General features: G+C 34.5%; 1 protein-coding gene across 4 annotated transcripts in view; it reads right to left on the bottom strand.

The window, feature by feature from the left end:
* PLS1 (plastin 1) overlaps positions 1-24,809 on the bottom strand; it is a 105,075-nt gene that overhangs the window by 11,406 nt on the left and 68,860 nt on the right. For all 4 annotated transcript variants that reach the window (XM_025050769.1, XM_006917449.3, XM_006917448.3 and 1 more), the window contains exons 5-12: positions 23,521-23,653; positions 22,124-22,205; positions 14,302-14,467; positions 14,077-14,219; positions 12,162-12,257; positions 9,413-9,608; positions 4,866-4,944; positions 1,699-1,813 (exon numbers count right to left, since the gene is read on the bottom strand). In XM_025050769.1, the coding sequence (XP_024906537.1) occupies positions 1,699-1,813; positions 4,866-4,944; positions 9,413-9,608; positions 12,162-12,257; positions 14,077-14,219; positions 14,302-14,467; positions 22,124-22,205; positions 23,521-23,653 (1,010 nt within the window). The remainder of the gene's footprint in view (positions 1-1,698; positions 1,814-4,865; positions 4,945-9,412; positions 9,609-12,161; positions 12,258-14,076; positions 14,220-14,301; positions 14,468-22,123; positions 22,206-23,520; positions 23,654-24,809) is intronic.

Here is a 24,809-nt window from a genome sequence, read left to right as displayed (position 1 = left end):
TATCGACTTTTTCTTTGTAATCTATTGTTCAAGAGTGTATAATCATTCACCTTTTTTTTTAAGTGGCATTTATTACATTTATCCCTTTAAGTCTTTACCTGTAGTCCATTTGGAATTTATTTTGGTGGATGATATACATAAAGATCACTTTTTCCCTAACAAAATAGTTAACCAGCTGTTTTGGCATCATTTTTTGGATGATCCTTCCTTTCTCTACTGAATTTAGCAATTTAGCAATATATGAAATGCTCATATATTAAGTTCTTATATTTTAGGACAGTTTTCTAGGCTACTCTATTCCATTCTATTCTTATATATGTATTAAACTATTTTAATTACTTTAGTTTTATAATAATTTAAAAAACATTTTCTAACAGCTTCTCCCCTCAGTATTCTTCAAAAAATGTTCTTAATGATTTAGATCTGTTTCTTCTTCAATGGAACTCTAGAACCATTTTATAAATCCCATTCTCTAACACACACACACACACACACACACACACATATTTTCACATATACACAAAAGGAAATTTACTGGAATTCTAACTGGAATTATTTTCCACCTTAAAGTTAACATGAAAATTAATATCTTTCTAATATTTGGTCTTTCTATTCAAGAATATGGTTATATTTCCATTTATTCAAATAGAGATCGTGTTTAAATCATGAGAATGTAGGTCAATTTCATAATAGCCATATAGATAAGTAATAGCAATTTGAGTCTATTAACTTTTATTATATATTTGGATAAGTCACATTATTTTAAAGGAAAGAATAAAGTTAACTGAAAGTATAAACATTGAAAAGACTGAGATCCCCCATTTGAGGAAGGAGAACGAGATGAGCGCTTCTCTTTACCATTCATCTGCTGGGTATTCTTTGACCAACTATAATCAACTCACTGCCTTGCTCAAAAATGTTTAATGGCTTCCCATTGCTTACAGTTTAAAACCCAAATTCTTTAATATGACATTCAAGGCTCTCACTATCTGGCTCCAATCTAGACTTAATGTTCACGCGCACTTCTTACCTTTCAGAATCTTCTGCTATAGACAAGCTACTCTCCCCCATTCCCAGAAACACTTTATACTTGATAAAAATGATATCTCTATCATTTTTCCTAATCCTTAGCTCCCTCTCCAGTCTCCTTCTGACAAAACTCTATTTCTTATAGGCTAACTCAAAAACCACCTCCTGTATGAACCCGCTCATTTATTAGTGCAGCCTATGGCCTTTTCTTCCTTAGAACTCATAATGTTCACTTTTGTATATTTGCACCATGTTGAGTTGTTTATACACATATCTGCCTAACTTCTTGCCTTGTATTATTTTGTATCTTGAATTGCACTGTACAAGTAGTAGGTGATCAATAAATATCTGTTGAAAAATATTAACCAATAATCAGTAAATATTTGGTAAAAATTCTGGAGATTATAAAATAGTAATGCATGCATGATGCATCTCAAAGAACATTAAGAACTACAACTCGCTAAAGATAAAAACAGTTATATAAAGTGCCTAATTGCCTTCATCTTTCCAAACATTTATTAAAGCACACTTATAAAAAGGCAATTAAGCTGAACACATTTTGGTTTGAGTCAGAACCTTGGTAACAGACCACACCTTACTAAGCTTTGTAACTCTAAATCTGTTTCATATCAGAAAAATAAACATAACCATGGACATTATTTCATTCACCTTCTTCATGTTCCCTCCAAGAGCAGGATAAGGAGGTTTGTTGACATGGCTCCAGTTGACTGGCACACGGATCATTTCATACAGCTGAAAGATCACTAAAGCATCTGCAAGATCACTAAAACAGGAAGAAAAGAAGATGAAGGAGGAGGAAATGTTGGTACTACCTAATTTTATTAAGCACATTAGAGATGAGTTTATGTCTTTAAAAATACAACAGGGTCATGTGATGCTTAAAGAATGACAGGATATATCATTTGACCTAGAACTTCTAATCTAGGAATCTGTCCAAAAAAGTTTCATAAATGTTTACAAAAATATATGTACAAGGACATTCATTGCTACAGTGTTTATAAATTTGGAAACAAGTTAAATACCAGCCAGTAAGAGGGCTGCTAAATAAACTGTCCATACCATGTACTCTTAGGCCACCAGATAACACAATAAGGTAGATCTCTATATACTGACACTGAAAGCTTTACAAGACATATTATATTTTAAAAAGCAAGTGGCAGAACACTGCATGCAGTTTATGATTAAATTTATTTTCAAAATTAAGAATATTAAATACCTGTATGTTTTATGTGCTGTTAAAGTGATAACTTTGGGCAGGAAAAAAAGGAATATGGGAAGGGTAAGGAATGGATTATCATGTTTAATTTTATTACACATACTTATTTCCTAAAACTTGTACACTGAGAATGGAATTCATGTATTGTTTATGTATTATGATTTTTTAAACAAATAAATTATATAAAGTCACAATAGCTACTCAGTAGGCAGCTGTTCATGTTAAATAATGAGGGGTAAGAGGAAGGAATTTATGAGCAACTAGGAGTTACTGAAGTAAGACTAGTACTACTTAGGATTCAGAAAAACATGTTCTGAGGTACTCAAAGAATGTCTATTGAGTCTGTTTTCAGTTCTGTATACTAGGGACACATAAAAAAATAGCATTTTAAAACTTGCTAGCTCTGTGATGTATTATGTGGCTTTTCTCTCTCAACAGTTTGTTCACTGAATTTTGTTTAGCTAAGATTCATATTAAAATTACTTTGTATCTCTGAGCGCACACACCATGTGGCAGTGAAGGGGGCCTGGCCCTGTGCTGAGCCATAGAGGGAGAAACTCTATGATGAAAGTAATTGAAAGTAACTGACTAAGTTATCTATAAGCACACGGAGAATTTTGTATTAAATGACTAAAGTATTTGTATAGCTTCTGGAATCTCATTTATTTCATTTTTTTCTTTTTTACTTTAAATGAATCCATTCTTATTTCTACATAGTATCATATTATTATTCATGTTTTGCAAATAGGGAAACTGAGGCTGATAATTAAAATTATTTCCAAAGAATTCAAGATGCACTGCAGAACCAACCTGTCATAGAAAAATTCTAGGACTGATAGTTCTTAAAATATACTTAATAACTTCCGTTAAAATCAATCTAAATTATTCTAATGCTTTGGTTTGCATCTAGTATACTATAGGTGGGGAGCTAAAATCACTTAGTGGTATTAGGAATATGATCCAGACACAAATTCACGGACACATTGTTCTGGTGCCGACCAGACCTCTGGCTATTGTTTTTCTATATCCAATGGTTCTCCTTAAGGTGACGTTACTTCTGAGAATTTTATGAATTCCCTTTCCCAAGAAAAAGTTACATATGCCTAGAAGCCCTGTGCTAGCATTCGGGATCTATGTAACTACAAATAATCTTAACTAAAAAACTTGGTCAATTCTCTTCTCCATTGTCAACAACAGAGAACTCTAGTGTTCTTGACATTTATGAAGAAGTTACCATGAGTTTCAATAAGTCTTAATCTTCTAGATTTAAATTTACTTTTTAATTAAAAAATATATGCTCATTGTAAAAACAAAACAAAATTTAAATTACTAAGAATAAAAATAAAAGTCTCTTTACTATCCTAAACTGCTAACCAGGCTGTATACAGTTTGGTATTCATCTCTCCAGATTTTTAAAAATATATATACAAATATGTATATACTCAATTTTAAAATAAAAAGTGAATCACATTAGACCTATTATTCTCTTCTCTCAATTATATATTATAGGCATTCTTTCAAATTTGTCCATAAACATCTAATCCCTCCTCAACTTCAGTATTCAAGTCTTTTACTGCTCAGCACTATAATGGGAGTTCCAGTCTAAATGACATATATCTCTTATCATTTAGCTGGAATCTAGACACCCTTTAAGAGTTTATCAAATATGAGTATCACATCAAAGCCAGTTACCGTAATAAGGCAACACTGGTTTTAGATTTTAAAGAATATTTTGAATATACACCGAGAAGCAGAAATGATTCTATCATAAGTCCTCAGCCAGTGAACTTGGTCTTTTGCGGCATTAATCTTCAGTTCATATTTAAGTAATAATTAAGTTAATGTTCATTATAGAATTTCCTTCAGTGTGTAAATTATTAATAGGTTTAGTTAATCAGGGCTTTTTCCTAAAATATATACAATTAGCTAAAGTTTAGTTCTTTTGTACTTTTGAAGGCAGGCTGGTAGATCTTATAATAGAGAAGGAAGGTTTCTTTTTCAACTACACCTAGAAAGACACATTGTCATTAGCGCTACCAGAGAGCACAGGAAATGATTCGGTAAAATACTTTTAGTCCTACCAATGTTAATAATGTATTGTCATTTTTAAAGAAGAAAGAATAAGACAAATTGTAACAATTACTTTAGGGAAAGCAAGTTAGTTGTTACAATTGAGGAAAAATTAGAAATTAGAAAAAATATGCACAATAAATTATGGCATAATTGAGGATTTTGGCAAAAATAAATAGAATGAATTATAATGAAAAATACTGATATACTAAGAACTATTTATAAAATATTACTATTCTAATCTGTTAAAATGTAAATAATTTATCATTCTCTTGATCAATAATTATAAAGGAGTAAGATGGATTATCTTTACCAAATTGTTTATATCATCAAAAATTATATTATTATATTTTTAAACAATACTTTTCTTTTAAAATCTATTCCATTGCCAATCCCCAGCATTCTGCAACTAAACGTTGGCTAAAATTCTTGTGATTTTTAAAAATGTTCTCTGGTAAATATACCAATAGCTTGAAACAAGAAAAGTTGGACCCTGGCCCATAAAACTGCAACACAATAAAGTATTTACCTGTACAAATGATTAATGTATGGGTTGACACCCAAGGAATTCATCCAGTTCCGAAATGTCCTCTCTTCCTTGCTCTCGCCTAGGGTAGACACAAGCTCACACTGATGATTCAGGACAAAAAGAATCAAGAACTACATTTAAAACCATTCAGGCAGGTACAAACTGGCCATACATACTTTGCCATGGTTCCTATGATACTATAAAATTTTTAGGGTGTGTGGGGGGGATATTTCTTATTGCCAAACTTCCTTTTACCCCCTCTGTCTAGAAAGTTTCCATTTGCTCTAAAATTATCCATCTGGAGTTCCTTACTTGATGTCTGTGAACTACTGAGCTATAGGTTTCTCTGTCCAGAAAAAGTAATAAACTTATGTGGTCTTATCTGTATTTAGGATTGCATGCAAAGGGATTGGCTAAAAATTAATTTAAAAAATCTTTTAGCAATCAGAAAAATTTTAGCACATTAAACATAAATAGAAAAGCTGTACCTTTTCCAAAGGTGTTACTACTAAATTTGCACAGATAGAGTCATATAAAGGGAAGGTTCTAGGCACACAAACCTACATTTTAATTACACCAAACAGCAACGAAGGGAACAATCACAGGTAACAAGCAATGAGCAGATATACGTATTGTATAGGCTTCTTGAGTAACTTTAGATTGTTACTACTGAAAGACAGCCCCCACACAGGGTGCTAAGACACATTTCATCACAGTAAGTCCCTAGACCTCAAAGATCATCTCAAGAAGAAACTCCTGCAGGCACTATTATTTAACCTGTGATTACCTAAACTCCCTGAGCATTCTCTTCATAGCAGCGCTTATCATTTATAAGGAATACATGGGGTATGATGTGACACAAAGTGAGCAGAAAGAGATGTACACTTTTCTTGCCATGTCCGCCTTCTAGTCATCCCCGGGGATTGCAAATAGTCCTAAGTGACTATAATATTATGGCAAAGTTAGGGGGCATGTACATCTCATCACCAGACTCCTGAAAAAATAAAATATTTACAGTACACCTCTCATCACTTCTGAACCACAGTCAAGTTTAGGTCACTCTCTAGCCTTTGGCTCATGTGGGATTCCCAGGACAATTTGGCCTCTACATCTATAACCATCTGAAATTTAAGGGCCCATTTCCTATACAGTCATCCCTGTAGTCATCTTTAGACTAAGTGCCACACATAGTATAAACCTGCACACGCAGAACAACAACCAAATCCTTGCAAAATCTAAAAGATTCTGTTTTCATGTGCTAACTGTTCAGGAAATAATCTGCCCACTGTACTTTCATGTGGTTTTCAATGCTATTACCTAACAGCTTCCACAGGATCTGCTTTAATTCTTGCTCTGTTAAACTATAGAACCACATAATCTCTCACTTAAATTTTTTCCCCTCCTGTCTGCATAAAAGGTAACTAACTAATCAGGCAGTTATATCTGCCACTACCACATTATAATAAATAATCTATATGGGAACCTTTTTAAAAAGAACTAAATTAAACAAAATATTCCTAGGAACCATGCTTGCCTTGTTTTATAGGAGTTATTAAACAGTTACAAATTAAATATCTGATTTCCCCCCCAGTGACATAAATAGTCTCTGAAAATCCAAATTATGTTTTAAAGTTATAAACATTGTTTAATAGTTTAATTTTTAATGAAAATAATATCCAAATTCTGCTGAACTTGATGATATAGTGAATAATACTTAAAAAGACACTGAACTTGTATATTGACTGAGTTCTGAAAGTATTATAAGCTTCAGAGGTTGCATTTCTTCCTATTGTCCTCAACTAATATCATTATTATTTTTTGATATCTGGAAAGTAAAATAGATTTTATAAGTGAGCATTTATTTATCTAATACCATTTCATGTCTTGGTAAATAAATGCTCAAAGGCAGAAGCATTATGCATTTGTGCAAGAGCCATAGTAAAGCATTATAAAAACATATGTATTCCAGGTTGGAAATGCTGTCTGGATTGCAGACAATTAAAACAATCTTAGAAGTAAAATCTTAATTGCTGAATTAAAGATAGGAAAAACTATAAAACCTTCCTTTCATTTTCAGGGCCAAACTGACAGCTGTAATTGACAAAAGTTTCAGGAAAAACAAACAATAAAAATAGGCTACTATGAGAAAAGAAAAGGAATTAATATGTATTTAATACTAAATGTGCTAAGCTGTATATTAAACATGTTCCTTTTTTGACCTATTATTGAGCACAACTTTATGCTAAACTCTTTCATTCATGTAAGCTCATTTTAATTCACTCTGTAATTCTTCAAAATAAGTATTATTAGTCTTCTTTTATATATGAGAACACCAATGCTCACAGAGGTCACTCAGGGAGTAAATGGTGGAACCATGATTCAAAAAAGGTATAATTCCGTGGCCTATGTATTTTCTACCATTGCAAATGAATTCTGACATGGTTTCTCTATATGTAGCCCCCATACTGGGCTCAATTTAATATGAAAGTTTACTATTTAGTTGGGCTTTTAATTTTCTTTAATTCCACAGATAAAATTCTTTGCCATGAGGACATACTAATATATGAATATGAGATGTGATAAAGTCAAGCTTCGAATTTCATAAGGATCTATAAAAACAAATTTATAGAGGAAAAAAATTCCAATGACAGTCAAAGTCAAATACATTTTTGGCAGACGTATCAGGACATACATATGTTCTAAATAAAGATGATTGATAAATATTTCCCACAGCATCTTCTTATATAAATATAGTAAATACTAATGGAAATATTTAGCAATCTGATTCACACTGAAAAATTCCAAAAGCATGCTGAGCACTAGCAAAATAATTCAAATGTGAGAAATAGGAGAGCGAGCAAGTTGGAAAAGATATCTACCAAGAATTTGGTGACTATAAAAAGCAGATCATTTTTAATATGCCACTCTAAACAATGCCTTCTTATGTAAGATACAGAGGGATTTTGAAATTTTCCAGACATAAAAACTTAGCAGTCTTCCTGTTTAATTTTTTTAAAATTCTAATCTGTCATCCAAAATTTCTCTGCTGAAAAATCTACATTTTAATCTATATTCCCTCTCAGTTATGTGTCTAGGTTGAGAAGATACTCTTTATTTTCTTTTATTGGACCTTGGGAAGAGTGAATTGAATTAATCATATTCCTCAAAGGACATATTTGTTAACTCTGAAATTTCTTTTGTTAATCAAAAACCTGTAATTAACAAGGCCACTGGAACTCTGGTTGTGGCAGTAAAAGAGAAAAGGTTCGTGAAACTGATTTCTCTTTTTGTCTCACTGGAGAAGAAGGTAATAAAGCGGGTAATGTGAGACAATGAGCACTGTAACGTTAAATTCTCCCCACCAAGAAGAACCCCTACTTGAGGACTGCCTCTCCAAATCAGGGCAACTAGTGAAAATATGTTAGGATTGGCTCCTACCTCTGACAACTGCCACCATTCTTTGTACTTTTAGTTGATACTAATGTAGGTATGCATGTAAGTGAGAGTGTGAGAATGGGAGAAGAAAAGAAGACAGACTGGGAAACAGATGAAGAGAAAGAACTAGATATTAGGAATGTATTTGTCAATATGACAATTCATATATTGTAAGCTTCAATGACATTCAGTAAATGAAACAGCTAAATACAAAATAATCTTATGTTATAGAACCTATATAGATCCTTTCAAAGATCACTTGTGATGAAAAGTAAGTTTGTTTATTTTTAAGAGGAGGATAAAGGCTTTTCATCAAATCATGAAATCCAGTTATCAAAATTGATTTGTAATGTGTTTACAACTACAATATTACATTATTACAGAAGGCAATTAAGTAGAGAATTTACATGACCAAGCCTTGCTTTGCTATTCTAATTATGTTTCATTTGTGTTTTTTTGCTTGTCATCATTCATTCTTTAGGCATATTAAGACAGAAAAAACACAGCATGAACAATGCAAAATTAAATATCAACCCAGATAGAAAGAATGGTACTAATAAAAAAGAACATCCAGAATGAATATATTTATAGAATATAGAAAAGTACTAAATACAGTACCTACATTAGGAGGGGTCAAATCTGCATTTCATGAAGCAAAATAGGAAAGTATTATAAATTATGAGACAGACAACAATAGCCCACACATAAGACAAGTAATGAATATTGTAAATTTTTTCATGTACACTAAAAACTTTAAAAAGAACAATACTGGAGTCAAATTGTAGCTTTTAAAGGAGAAACAAAGCTAAAATAATTATTTTTTCTAATAATTCATTGTCCACATTCATGATGGAATTATGTAGTCATTTAAGAGAATATTTTTAATGTATTATAGTTTTCACTAATGTCTTATGGAGAAATATCAGACAAGTAAGATTTACTCCAGCATTCTCTTTTAACCAAAACCAACAACCACTTTCTTTAATTTGAACTTTTTAATGGATGCACATGACTACACACAATAAATTGCATCTCCCACCGCAATCTCCTACCTATGACAGTGAAGTAGGATGGACAATACATACAGTGAATCAAAGGCAGAAAGAACATACCTTCCAATAAATTCATATCGATGTCATTATTATCAGGCTTGTGTAGGCATGGGTATGTGTTAAACAGATTAGCTACAAAAGCTAAATTAAGTTTAGGATTGCCTGAAACCACATCTGCAGGAGTAACAAACTGTCTGCAGCCTAGTTTATCTGCTTCTTGAAGCATGAATCCAGCACGCTTCAGGTCATTTTTCTCCTAAACAAAGAAATAAAATAAAAATGGTTAAGATTAAATTTTTGATTGGCATCATATTTTATTGACATACAAAATTATAAGCCATTACTCTTCTGGAAATATGTCTAATAATAGCTCAAAATAAGGTCAAAATGTGCAGGAATTTCAAATCAATGTCCCCATTTCCTTTAAATCAATGAGAACAAGTCTCTAAGTTTTCTTGCTGGGATCAGAGTAATATTTCATCCTTATTTCTGAAGTACTCAACAAAAGTCTCAGATATTGTATGAATAAGCTCCTACTGAGAAAACTATAGATAACTGATCAAGGCCATATATTAGAGTGCCTTCTGGCTAAGAGGCTTACTTGTCTCACCCATTCTACTCTGAACGATATTTCCAATAGACTTTTCTAAATGAAAACAAGTTGGGATACATATAAAAATATTAAAATTAGAAGGAACAGCACTTTTTACATTTGCAAAACCTGAAAACAAACCAAATACTTACCAACAGGAGAGCAGATGAATAAACTGTTATATTCACACAATGACATACAACAATATGAGTGATTTAGCAATATAATATGTTCAAAATAAGTGTCAGACATTTAAGTATAACATGATAAACTTTACATGAAGTAAAATAAAAATTTAATTTTGTAAGAAATATATTTAGTCGACAGAAGAGTACATAAAAAGAAAAGCAAAAGAATAATGAGCATAAGATTCAAGATGGTTATTATCACCCTAAGGTAAGGCAGAGAGATGGGATAAGGAAGAACTACAGAGCTAAACATAATTAGTGTCAGAGATTTAGCTTTTTTGTCGGATTGAGGGTTCATAGGATCTTGTTACAATTTCAAAACAAACAACTACACACACAAATAAATGAATGAATGAACAAACAAACAAATAGACCTGTATGAACCCATGATGATATATCATGACCAAGGATTATGACTTATCTAATTCTGTGAGCCAGACTTGCAAAAAAGTAAAAATGTACATGAAATCAGAGAAAACAATAGGTTCAATGCCATTAAACAATAAAAAGTTATAAGATAGATATCAAAGAATCACAATATGTGGACCTTATTTTGATCTTAATTCAAATAAACTATAAAAGGAAAATCTGACTTTTATGGGGCAATTGGAAATGCCAATATGACTAGATATTTTGATAATATTATAGATTACTGGTAATTTTTTAAGGTAAATATGGTTATATTTTAGTGTCCTTATCTTTTAGAAATACATATTGAAATACTTATCAATGAAATATGATGTCTAGGATTTGCTTCAAAATAATACAGGAGAGGAAGAAAAAATATTGACCATGAGTAAAAAGTTGTTGAACCTGGGGGATGAACGCATGGTAGTTCAGTATACTAAGACTATTCACTTTTGAATATGCTTTAAATTTTCCATGTTTTTTTAAGTTCCTGATTTTTTTATTCAAATTTGCAAATTTGCATAGTTTTGCAATACTAAGTTTCTTCCATCCATTATAATAATTTGAAATATAATTAGTCATGACCCAAGTTGCCTTTAAAACTAAATATTATAGATATTGCACTTTAACTATTTAATAAATTTTCATACAAACTATAGTCTGACCAGATCTGAATCTTTAGATAAAGTCATCCCTGGTATTTAAAACTCACCCTAAAAGAATGGGCGTCCTAGGAAATGTGTCAGATGGGTCAGGATCTGTATCAGCCCTTCCTACAACATAAATACTAGGAATTGCCAGTTTTATTTTGTGTATTTCCAAATATAAGTTGGAAGAACTGATAATCAATTGCTTAACAATCTAATAATGGCTTGTTGCTACCTTTCCTAGTACACAGTGATAGTCACAAAAACATCCTGTGAGTTGCAGTTATGTTTCTCCAACCAGGGCAAAGTAGATGCAGGGTTGATTCCCCACAAACTCAAAGTTAGAATTCTGCAATTCTCTTTCTTCAGTCATGACAGCCAGACTACTTAGCATGGAAATTTGGAGCCTAGGCATGAAAAAACTTTTGAAGAGCAAAAGGCCACGCTTTAAAGAAGGACTAAGGACTCCACATAGAATGCTGCCTGTAGAGAATTGCACTCTAAATTTGATTGTACTCACTAGTCAAATTAAAGCAGATAGAAAGTAGAACAATGGTTACCAGGGCTTGGAGGCGAGGGAACCAGGAAGTTATTATCAAATGGCATGAAAAAGTTTTGATATGGTAGTGATATTTGTGAATATACTTAATATCACTGAACTGTACACTTAAAAATGTTAAAATGGTAAATTTTTTAAAAATTACTTATTATTATTTATGCCTACAGCTCCTGGTCTTCTTAGGTGGTCTCCCATCCAAGTACTAACCAGGTCTGACTCTGTTTTGTTTCTGAGATCAGACATCGGGCTTGTTCAGGGTAGCATGGCCGTGGCTCCACTGGGGTGTGAACCCAGGACCTTCTGTGTGTATAGCAGGTGTGCTAACTGCCACACTATGGAACCACGTCCTAAAATAGTAAATTTTATGTTACTTTTATTTTACCAAAAAAAACTTTTAAATTAAAACTCTACTCACATTAAATCCTGAAAGGTCAATGGCAATGGCAGGTCCATCATCCCTGTCACCTTTTGGTGCAATCTGATTAAGCAGATGAAAATAGGCTCTTGAATCCTTCAAGGAAAGAAATGAAATAGATTTTTTAAATGAATAAAATCATCATTGGATTTAGGAAAAAAGTACTCAAACTGAAGAAACTGCCCTCATCGCAAAGAATGGAAGAATTTAGTACCTTATTACTTATAGGTTCCTAAACACACTATGCTATTTTGCACTTCGGAGCTTCTAGCAACACTGCTCTCTATACTTGAAATACCCTTCCTTACCTTTTTCATTTGTTTACACTGCCGAACAGCAGCATCAGTTAAGATTAGGGTCAAGTATTATCTTTTGGGTGACTTCCGTGGATTCTCTAAAATGAATTAAGTGCCCTCCTCTATACTGTGCAGCATCTCATGCCCACCTCTATAAGTAAACTGTGACCACACTGTAATAAATCATCCAATGAAGTCATATCCAAAGATGGCTATCATAATTTTGCCTTGTACATACATATAGCTCCTCCCATTGAGAGGCAGAGTCTATTTCCTCTCCCCTTTAACTTAGACTGGACTTGTGACTTGCTTTGACCAACAGAATATAGTTAAAGTGATGTTCTGGGGCTTCTGAGCTCAAGCCTGAAGGGCTTCTGCTTCCGTGCCCCTGAAGTTAGTTTCCACTTAATAAGTCCAACTATCTGAGACTATCAAACTGTGAGGAAGCACAGGCTAGCCATGTGGAAAGGCCTTGTGGAGAAGCAGTGAGTCACTAGACATGTGAGTGGTGCCCTTGCACACCTTCTGGACCAGCCCAATTGACAGCTGAATGCAAAGAGTTAGTGATTCCAACCAAAATCCGCTGAAGCAGAATCACTCAGCCAAGTTTCATTAACCCACAGAATCATGACAAACAATAAAATATTATTTTAAGTTTGGAGTGGCTTGTCATACAGCAATAGGTAACTGAAATATCCATTATTAGATGTTTCTCTCCCTGTGTAATTGGTAAACTTCTTAAGAGCTAAGTCTTTGCATCCCCCTTGCCTGGCATAATGCCCCCAGGAGGGGTTTAATGAATATCTAATGAATCGAATTTTAAAATAAGGACCCTCCCCCACAAAATAAAATTTTAAATGAGCATATAATAGATGAAAGCAGAGAAATACAATGTCACTTCAAAGAGATTGTCATTTAGGCCATGATGGCAAAACATAACCTAATTGAAGGTGTTAATATATCTAAAGAGAAAACGTGAATTAATGCAAACACTGATTAGTCTGAAAAAAAGCACAGAGAAGAAAAAGTCACTGGGGTCCAAGTTGACAATGTCTGTCTGGGCAGTGACCATGATAGTTATTATTAGGCAGATGGGATGTTACAGTTTCCTTGACAAGGCTCTCTCAATAGAAGTGTTTCCAGCTACTTTGGCTGAGATATATACCTGAAGACTTCCTTTTGTCTACTGACTCCCTGTCCCCTCAGATAATTTGGATTCCTATTACCTGGTTATTGGCAAAGTGAGAGTAAGAGTGTTGAACTGGTCAGGCCCATCACAGCCTCTAGTCCAGTAAACAGATGTAATTCTCAGTCCAAATTAACAGGCTGACATCTTCTTTATAATTTAGCCTATCTGTGGTACATAAAATGGGAAAGAATGTTTTAGTCTGTTAAGGCAAGTATATCCTTCCTCTCAGAGCCAGTGTAGTTTTTATTAAAAGCCAATAAACTAGTTTTTTAAATAAAAGCTCTTGTAATTATAATTCTCAGTGAAATGTAAAATTTCATTTTCTTCACTGTGTCCTTGTGAATTAAGCTTCAATTAAGTCGAACCCCTTTTGTCTTTTGCATTCTATGTCCTTATTTTATGTCACAAATTTGAACATTAAAATATAAACCTTAATGTCTTGGCTAAAGTTGTTGATGGTGTGCCACCCTGCATTGGTCAAATGGTAGTTCACCCATCGCAGCAGTAATTCCTCTGGAGAAAGCTTCATCAGCTCTTCTAGGTCTTCGCCTTCATTTAGCAATGCAATCAGAGCTGAGAGGGAAACAATGAAATATATATTCTTCCCAAAATAAAGTACATGTCAATGAAAAATAAATATTTTTGGTGATCTTACCCTCATTCCGGGAAATCTCAATATCAGCGAAAAGACCAACTTTGATGACCTGCCAGAGAAGTCCCAAGACCAAATGAGGTTTTCCTTCTTTGAGATCCTGTGCACCAATGTTGACCACTGTACAGCCGATGGCCGAGGCAGAATTCAAGGCTAGGTTTAAATTTTCCTAAAGTGCCACAAAGAACAATACGCATGAAGAAGTACTTTCTAAAGTCTTAGCAATAAGTTGTGCAGGTAAGTAAGAAACAGTGGATTGTGAAATTTCAGATTTTTAAACATAAGTAAAATTTATACAAGTAAAATACCACTTAAAAAAAACCCACACAGTTTTAACTATTACCTCTATATGACAATGATTTTCCATATCTCCAGCCCACACATCCTCCCAGCCCCCACTCTAAGTTCTACACCTTTATACTCACTTGGTTAGGTCCACCTGGGTATTTCACAAGTACCTCAAATTCAACATGTCTAAAACTGAAGCAATCTTCTTGCCATACTTCCCTGGTCTTCCTCTGACCCCCTATAAAAACTGGCTTTTCTTTATTTCCTGTCTTGGTTGATAGGATCAACATTCATTCTTGCTTTCCTTCTTCCTAAGCCAGAAATCTGAGCAGAATCCTTGTTCTTTCTTGCCCACCACATGCAGTCACCAATATCTGTCAATTCTACCTTCTAACTACCTCTGAAAACTGTCAGTTCCTCTATTCAGGTTTCTAAATTTCTTCCTAACATCCATCCCGAGGCTTTCTACAATCCATCTTCCAAAATACTCTGTTGTCAGTAATCTTTGTCAAATAGAAACCAATGGTGTTCCCTAGCTTTAAAACCCTTAAATGGGGGGATCTCTTTGTAAATTATATAAATGTGTAACCATTATGCTGTATGCCAGAAATTAACATAAAATACTGAATGTCAATTGTAACTGAGAAATAAAAAGGTTTTTAAAATCCTTCAAATATTCCCTATCACTCCCATTATGTCCTCTTAGTCTGTTCCAGCTATATAGGGCCTTTCAACTTGCTATTCCTTCTGCCTGACAAACGCTTTCCCCAAATATCTGCAATTTTTTAAGATTGCTCAAATGCACCTACTATCTTTCTCTGATCCTCCTACACAAAATTACAAGTATCACCACAACCTCTGCTGGCACTCATTACTCCCTATGTTACTCCTTATCATTCTCTGACACATTATATATTTACATGTTCATTTTTATACCTCCCCCAATTATAGTATGAGGTCTATGACAACAGAGGTTTTTGATAGGTTTGGGGCTGTTTCCCTGGTACTTAACACATGTATATACTCAATAAATATTTATTGAATAAGTGAACATATGGGTAAGAGAGACTGAAGGCATAGAGGGAAAGGAGAAGATAAAGTCCAAATTCTTAATATGGCAATCAAAAACCTTTAGGATGTGACTCTGGCCTCATCTCTCAACATTACATAAATACAGCCCAGACTTCAGCCAAGATAGAAAGCCTTTACATCTCCTAAAACACTGTCAGGGTTTTGCAGGTGGTGTTTTGTCTTCCTGCAGTAAGCAGTAAAACTCAGCTTTGTCTTATCAAAAGGTCATGTTATTATACGGGGAACCAGCTTTTGATATTAATTTTATTCAAAAATGTTGGCTTTACAAGTATAGCAAATGACTTACAAGTAATTAGCTTAAAAGTGGACTGAAACTAAGGAGCTAAAATGTGCTTTGTTGAATAAATGGCAATTTTAATTGGTAAATACAACATATTGCTCTACTGGTATGAAGGGAAAAGGACAACCACTATTATCTAAAGGCAACTCTAAACATTTTAAGAACAAGAGGTAATAGGATAACTTCATAAAGAGGTTGTTCTCCAAGTCCCAACATAGACAACTGCCCTGAGTGCTCAACCTTCCTTCCCGAAGACCTGTGTTGGTGGGGACAGACAAGGACAACAAGGAATCTCCAACAATTGGGACATGAGAGAGGTGTTGTCCTTCCTGGTGTTTTGGTGTCCTAATCTGTAAAACAGGTTATCTTACCTTATGGAGATACTAACAAAAGACACAAGCAAACACGGCAGTTTATCTTGGATTAGCCATCCATCCTCTTCCACCTTTTTTTGTGCATTAGTGAACTGTCTGTATTTAAGATACAGCCCATTTTACCAGGGAGAAAAACTTACATTGCTGTTTTAGATGGCTTTTAATGTCCCTTCTATTTTAATTAACTAACTATCCAATTCTTTACTAACAATCTCATATAGGTACTGCAAATATTCTTTTAAGTTATACCATTTTGCAAATTTTCATTTCCCATGAAGTTTCAATTCCAGATGAGTTCACTTTTGTTAATGATTTTTAGAGGGCTGTGCTAGACCTTTATTGGGTTGGTAAGGATAAAAGCATGATTTGTTATCCAGATTTCATCATTATTTTATATATCATCACTTTTACTCCATTTGGAATGTACAAACGAGATTTATGATTCTCCTACTTTAACTGTAGTTGCATGTAAGGTGAAATTAAAATCATATATATGTGTGTACATTTATTTGTGTGTGTGTGTGTGTGTGTGTGTGTATATACACACACACACATACATGTATATAAAGTACATATACTTTATATGCATATGAGTATATTAATTGCACTGGATTTTTTTACATGATTATAATGAACAGCTACAATCTCCTATATCCACACTTGTTAGTTTCCTGACTTTTAGGTCCCTAAATCACTAACCTGCTTATTCATATTATAAATTTTTCTTTCAATAATGATAAATGAGCAAGAAAATGCAGCTCAGTAGTACACTGGGTAGAAGAAGAAAAATGAGAAAGTTGCGGAGATCAAAAATGAGTCCTGCTGTTAGCTACTTGATCTGTCTTGTTCTCTTGCTTTCATAGTTACGTATGTGATTATCATCCTTTTATAGTTCTTCTTTTAAGCTTCAGGATACTACATAAACCTATCATCATAAGGTGAAAAAGTATATTATCACTATCTATACAACCTTTTACAGATGAATTAGACCTCTTTGGGATAAAGTTCCATAGAGAACTGCTAGCTCTCTAGCAGATCTATTCCCAGAGCTCTAAAATTACTGAATAAACAATACAGATTTAATATCCACAGTAACACTTTGTCTCTTCCCAGAAGCCTTACTTTTCTCATTCTACATTAGTATACTCTTTCAAGCATCTTTGAGATCTATACTATTACTCTCTACTCATATTGAAAAAATGCGATCTCTCAAAATAAAACTGTAAAAAACTTAGCTTCTCAGACCCACCTTGTAGCTATTGCAAAATATTTACAGAATAATTTTTCTTTACTTTCTTTAATACACTGCATAGATGTATTCAAAGTAAAACCAAATAGTTTTATATGATAGTAAGAAATGCTGTTTCATAAAAAATTGTGTGACACATATTCTAGAAATGACATACATTAATATTTTCAATAATCATAGATATTAGATGAAGCATCCTGACACAAGATGTGAAAAAGAAAATCTTCCAGCAATTGCAATCGGAATTGGGCTTCTTCAAGAATGGTAGTTTCGGCTAGGGATATGCAACATTAACGGCCTATCGGAGTGGGGGACAAAAAAGCCATGTTAGTCAACATGTAATTCTACAGATTTCAAGAATGACAGGAAATGGGAGTACCTCTTGGATAGTCCAAAACTATGTACCACTGCTCTAAGGTCATAGCTTCCTTACAGAAGAAACTTAGTAATTTCAGCAAAATCAAGGGTTGTACTAGCCAACAGAAATGAGGAAATAGCTTAGCAGTAGCTCACTTTCAATATCTACAGTTAAGACTATTACATTAAATAATTGCTATTACTACACCACATGAGAGAGGCAGTATAGCACAGTGATTGAAAGGAGGGGTTCTGGAATTGGACAACTGGGATCATATCCTGGCTCTGCCCCCATGTAACCTCTCAGTGCCTCAGCTTTAAAATTATAGTATCTTATTTTAAGGCTGCTGGGAGGATTCAACAGGAAAATTCAAGTAGTATGTTTAGAACAGTGATTGGTATCTAGTAAGTTCTTGGTAAATATTGATATCCACCCATTGATCTAGACATTTTGAGGAGGAAAACGTGGTGACTATAAATTCCTGGACTTTAATAAGATGTAAATGGGCAATATACAGAACAATGTAGTATAAAAATTTTGTGAAGTGGTAAAACTATGCACTATTCTTTTTTAAATCAACCAACAAAACACTGGCATCAAGCAAATACTTATTAATAAAAATAACTAATTACAATAATGTAACCTGAATACTATCTTTTTTAAAAATAGTTTTTTATGTTTCAATTATAGTTGGCATACAATATTATATTTCTTTCATCTGTAAAACACAGTGATTAGACATTTATATAACTTACAAAGCGATCACCTGGATAAATCTAGGACCCATCTGACATCATACATGGTTATTACAATATTCATGACTATATCCTTTATGCCATACTTTACATACCCGTGACTATTTTGTAACTACCAATTTGTACTTATTAATCCCTTCCCCACTTCCACACCCCCACAACCCCTCTCCTATTTGGCAACCCTCAAAATGTTCTCTGTATCTGAGTTTGTTTCTCTTTTGCTTATTTTGTCCCTTAGATTCCACATGTAAGTGAAATCATATGGCATTTGTCTTTCTCTGTATGACTTACTCTATTCAGCACAATACTCTCTAGGTCCATCCATGTTGTTGCAGATGGCAAGATCTCATTCATTCATTCATTCATTCATTCATTTTTATAGCTGAGTAATACTCCATTATATATATGTATCACCTCTTCTTTATCCATTCATCCACTGATGGATACCCAGGTTGCCTCCATATCTAGGCTACTGTAAATAATGCCGCAATGAACATCTGGATGCACATGTCCTGTCAAAGCAGTATTTTGGGTTTCTTCAGATAAATACCCAGAAATGGGATTAGTGGGCCCTTCTTTGTTTTCTCTTTTAAAGTCTTTGTTTTAAAGCCTTTGTTTTAAAGTCTATTTTATATTAGTATTGATACCCCAGATTTTTTTCATTTCCATTTTCATTAAATATCTTTTTCCATCCCTTTACTTTCAGTCTGTGTGTGTCTTTTGATCTGAAGTGGGTCACCTGTAAGCAGCATATATAAGCGTCTTGTTTTCTTATCAGGCACCCTGTGTCTTTTGACTGGAGCATTTAATCCATTTACATCCAAGTAATTGTTGATAGATATGTAGTTATTGCCATTTTATTATTCATATTTTTGATACATATATTTTTCTTCTTCTTAAAGAAATCCCTCCAACATTTCCTGTAATACTGTCTTGGTGGTGATGAACTCCTTTACTTATTTCTTGTCTGGGAAGCTCTTTATCTGTCCTTTGATTCTAAATGATAGCTTTGCTGGGTAGAGTAATCATGGTTATAGGTCCCTGCTCCGTATCACTTCGAATATTTCATGCCAATCCCTTCTGGCCTGTAAAGTTTGCGCTTAGAAGTTTGCTGACAGTCTTATGGGAACTCCCTTGTGGGTAACTAATTGCTTTTCTCTTGCTCCTTCTAAGATTCTCTTTTTGCCTTTAACTTTTGGCATTTTAATGACGATGTGTGGGCCTCTTTAGGTTCATCTTGTTTGGGACTCTCTGCATTCCCAGGACTTATACATCTATTTTCTTCACCAAGTTAGGAAAGTTTTGTCATTATTCCTTCAAATAGGTTTTCAATTTCTTCCTCTCTCTCTTCTATTTCTGGTACCCCTATGATGCAAATGTTGGTAAGCTTAATGTTGTCCCAGAGGCTCATTGAACTATCTTCATTTTTTTGGGTTCTTTTTTCTTGTTGCTGTTCTGATTGGGTATTCTCTGCTACCTTATCTTCTAAACTGCTGATTCGATCCTCTGCTTCATCTAATCTGTTGATTCCCTCTAATATAATCTTCATTTCAGTTTTTGTATTCTTCATTTATGACGATCTTTTTTATGCTTTCCATTCTCCATTTTTATCTCCTTGTTAAAGTTCTCACTGGGTATCTACTCTTCATTGAACATCCTTATAATCAGTGTTTTGAACTCTGTATCTGGTAGATTGCTTGTCTCCATTTTGTTAAGTTCTTTTTCTGGAGCTTTGTTCTGTTCTTTCATTCGGAACATGTTTCTTTGTCTCCCCCTTTTTGCTGCTTCCCTGTGTTTGTTTCTATATATTGGGTAGGGTTCCTAAGTCTCCCGGTCTTAGTAGAGTGGCTTTATGTAATAGGTGTGCTATGGAGCCTGGTAGTGCAGTCTTCCTGGTCACCTGCACCAGGTGCTCAATGTGTGTCTCTTGTATGGGTTGTGTGTAACCTCCTGTTGTAGTCGGGCCTTATTGCTGCTTACAAGTCACTGGGAGGGCTTGACCCTTGAGCAGACTGGTTATGAGAAATGGACAGTGAGGGGCTGATCCTATGCAGCAGGATTCACTTCAGCAGGGCTCTGGCATCTGCCCAGTCTGCCCGTCAGGTGTGTGCTCCTCAGATATAGCCCTAGGTGGTGCTCCAGCTCTAGCTCTGGCTCAGGTCAAAGCAGGCCACCAGGTGTGCAGACCCAAGGGCCTCCTGGGTGGGGCCCAGCTGCAGGCAAAGTTCAGGCACAGCCTGTGCACTGCCTGGGGATACCTGATATGAGCCACCAAGCAATCTACAGATGAAAGCCACTCACGCTGGACTCATAGGTGTCTTGAGAGGCCAAGCCAAAATCCAAGGCCAACTACTGCTAGTGCCAAGCATGGGGCTACTCAGCAAGAGGTAAGGTGTACAGTGAGGCCAGATGCTGCTTCTTGGGTTTCCTTAACCTTTGAGAGATTTTAGGAAAGTTTGCAGCATGAGTTAAGACAAGCCATTTGTATGGGAAGAAAACACTGGAGGCAGCTTAGGTGGCAATGAAAGTTGGGTGGGGCAGGGTCTCAGGGAATAACCAGGGCAAAGTGACCAGTGTTAGTCAGGTCAATGGATTCTCAGATATGGTGCTGGCCTGCGTCTGCACACGGGGAGTGGGGAGGGCTCAACAAAGGAACAATGGATACTGCCAGCACTTCTGTCCAACAGAAAGCCACCCTGTCCAGCCCTCGCCCTGAAGCCAGACAACTCAGTTTCTCTCTGTATGTCCCTAGCACTTCTGAAGCAGTTGCCTCCCTGCTAGAGCTCAGAGTGAGTGAGTCTGTCACCAAGTAAGTCTGCAAGTGGGCCCTTTAGGAGGAACATCCGACTCCCACAGCCCTCTTCTTCACTCAGCCACAATCTCTGCTGGTTTTCACAGCCAGAGGTTGTGGGGACTTCTCTTCCTAGCACTGGAACCCTAGGCTGGGGAGCCCAGTGTGGAGCCAGGATGCCTCGCTCCTTTGTGGGGACCATATGATTGTGGGACCAGCCCGTTTTGAATCTCCGCCCCTTCAACCAGTCTTAAAGTGTCCTCTTCTGAATGTCCCCAGTTGTAGGGCTTCTGTCCAGCCAGACCTCAGGTGACTCCCAATGATGGTTGTTCTGTAGTTTCATTGTAATTTTGATGTGGCCGTGAGAGGAGGCGAGCACAGTGTCTACCTTCTGCGTCATTTGGACCAGAAGTCCTGAATACTATATTATCTTAAGTAAAGAAGTTCATCCAAAATACTTTGTATCTTAACTTCATTCATTACAAAAATGCAGCTGAATTTTACTGAATAAAAACCTAGTTTTTATATGAAACTGAAATTATGTTAAAACACAGGTTTTGCCTGGACCTAAACATCCATTAAGAAAAGCCTTACATTTTACAGCACAGTAACATTACTAGCAAAGGGCAAATACTTACAGAAATAGTGAAAGGGGTGAGTTTTTTCTTATTAATGGCTCTTTCATCAATTGTATCTGGTTCCGATAAGTTGATCATTTTGCTAAAGAGAAAATGGGAATAATTTAGTGTAAGACTCCCAGAAATGTTTTTTTTTTTTTTTTTGTAAGCAGACAAAATAGTTACATTTTGAAAAGTAATAATAATCTATTTCTTTAAAATATTATACTGCAATTCATGGTAGGGACTTAATTTTTAAAATCTAAGAAATATTTCCTAACCTAAAACAAATCCATCACTCACTGCCTTAGTAATCTTAGAATTTCCTTCTAATTTTTTAAAAGTCCTGCACTTTCTTTTAGTGAATCTTATCTTTATTTCATTTAACGATCATCAACATTCAGCAGCCTGAAATGTAAACAAATCCTCAAGAAGTCCAGTTTCATGAAGTGGTATCAACACTGTTAAAATTGCTATTGTTGCAAAAAGATATGGAGGCAGAGATTTGGTCTTTCTAAAACTTTAATAACTCGAACATTTTAAAAAATTAATATAAATTTTCTCTTTATTTTAGAATATATTTTACATTTTAAAATAAAGGTAGGAAAATACCCATTCACTTCATAATAGGAATTTCCTCTGAAGGTGAGAGGAAGAGACCAGAATTGTAAATGGAGGTCACAGATATTTTATATGTAATATAAAAACTAATATCCTGTACTCAAGGGTAGGTTTTTCTTCTTCTTTTCAAGTAAAAATACAGAAAAAAAAAACTGAAAAAAGTGTGCCAGCATGTTATTAATAGATAATTTTGGGTGATAAAAATATTTGTGGTTATTTTCTTCTCTGTAAGCTTTCTGTATTTTAATAAACTTAAAAAAAAGACAGTTTCTTTGTACAAAGAAGCATGTTAGGACTATAGTACATGCAACAAAGACAAGACATGCCTTTCCAGAGTTTACAATGGAGTGAGCAGAAGCAGACTGCAAACAGTTAAGGAAACAACAAGATAGAATTACAACATTAATGTCATTTAAATATAAATGAGGTCTATCCTTCTTTTACAATTCTCCATGTTCCCATCCCAGTCAATAATCAATATTCCCTTACTGAGAAGTGGAAAAAAGAAATCCTGGGTACATTTTAAAATGCATCAGAAGAATAACTCAAAAGTTTTTTGGCATTATTAAGGAAAAAGGTGAAAAAGGCACCAGAAAAATAAAAGACTATATTTGATGGGAAATTCTAGAAAACATATATGACTTAGTATTCAATATGACATAAATTATTCAAAATCTATGCAGCTACTTTTTAACTAATTCCAAAAGACAATCGATTTGCTGAATTGTAATTTTCATTAAATCCTCAACAATGGAGACAGTAAGAACACAGCTTCCTTTACCCAATGCTCAACTCACCAAAGAAGGATGCCATCTGAAAGTGATTTGAAAAGACTTCCATCACTGGGATCCATGGGTATCAGATGCTTACAGTCAGGATCATTCTCCAGGGCTTTGTTTATCCAGTTAACAAAAGCCACTTTTTCTTCCTCTAAAAACAGAAAATCTTAGTATCAAATCTCATTTCACAAAATTCATTGCACTGTAAAAAACATAGTTTTTAATTTCTGTTCAAAGATAAATGCCAATTATTAAAACTCTACTAAAACACTAAAAGGTTTGTTTAAGAAAAGAAGAAAGATAATTCATTCCTTTCTTTCATCTAATATATCAGGGGAGAGAATAAGGTATATATCTTAAATGAGCACAATAAATATTCAGTTTGATTCTAAAATCTTTCCAAATACATATTGCTTCTGAGAGCTAATTAATGAACCAGAAGCCAACCATCAGAGGTTACACACACACACACACACACGCACGCACACATGCCAGGGGAAAAATATAAGAAACAAATATCCACAGCAATAAATTCCACCCCATGCTACTCCTGAAAAATTTAGAGTTGTTATTTGGGGCTTACAACAGAAACATTGATTTCAGTCGAGTTATTTAAATGAATAAAACAGCTCCATTTCTGTGGAATTTCTACTATAAGAAAACTGACACAAATCTAGACACCAGTACTACTCTCAGCCACCTTCTTCCTTAACTTCTCAACACATGGCTTCTAACATGGGTGCTTTGATCCTTAGGCATAAAATGTTGGGCTATGCAGTGAGGAAAATAGGGAGGAACTTCAAGAAAAAATGTTTTATTCCTTTATTATTATGTAAATATAAAAATCATTTAACAATATAAAACCTAAAAGAAAATAACTCTCATTTCTATCACTGGCCTTCCCCATTATTGCTCCAGTTCCTAGAATTAAGCAGTTTTCCTAAACATGTGCTTGGCGGATAACCCCCAAATTTAACCCATCTCACACAAACACACAAAATAAAAAAGACAGAAACATTTACTAATATTTCTCTTTTGTATGTATCATTATCTGCCTCACCATACCTCCTCAGAGACTTAGAGTCTCGGGATTTAAAGATCACTAAGATATTGTGGCGTAATAACATAAAACAGATACACAAGGAAATGCAACATAAGGGAAGTAAACACACTACAAGAGAGACATAAGCAGTGTTTTGAAAAATTTAAAGAAAGAAACTCTTCTGGTTTGGTGAATCAAAAGCAGCTTTATTGAAAAGGTACTATTTGAAAGACAGATTTTTAATACATGAAAATGGTCAGAGAAA

The sequence above is a fragment of the Pteropus alecto genome, unplaced genomic scaffold (genome assembly GCF_000325575.1).
Source record: "Pteropus alecto unplaced genomic scaffold, ASM32557v1 scaffold75, whole genome shotgun sequence".
NCBI classification, from domain to species: domain Eukaryota; kingdom Metazoa; phylum Chordata; class Mammalia; order Chiroptera; family Pteropodidae; genus Pteropus; species Pteropus alecto.
The sequence above is the reverse complement of the archived record's forward strand: the minus strand, read 5'-3'. Positions and strand labels throughout refer to the sequence as shown.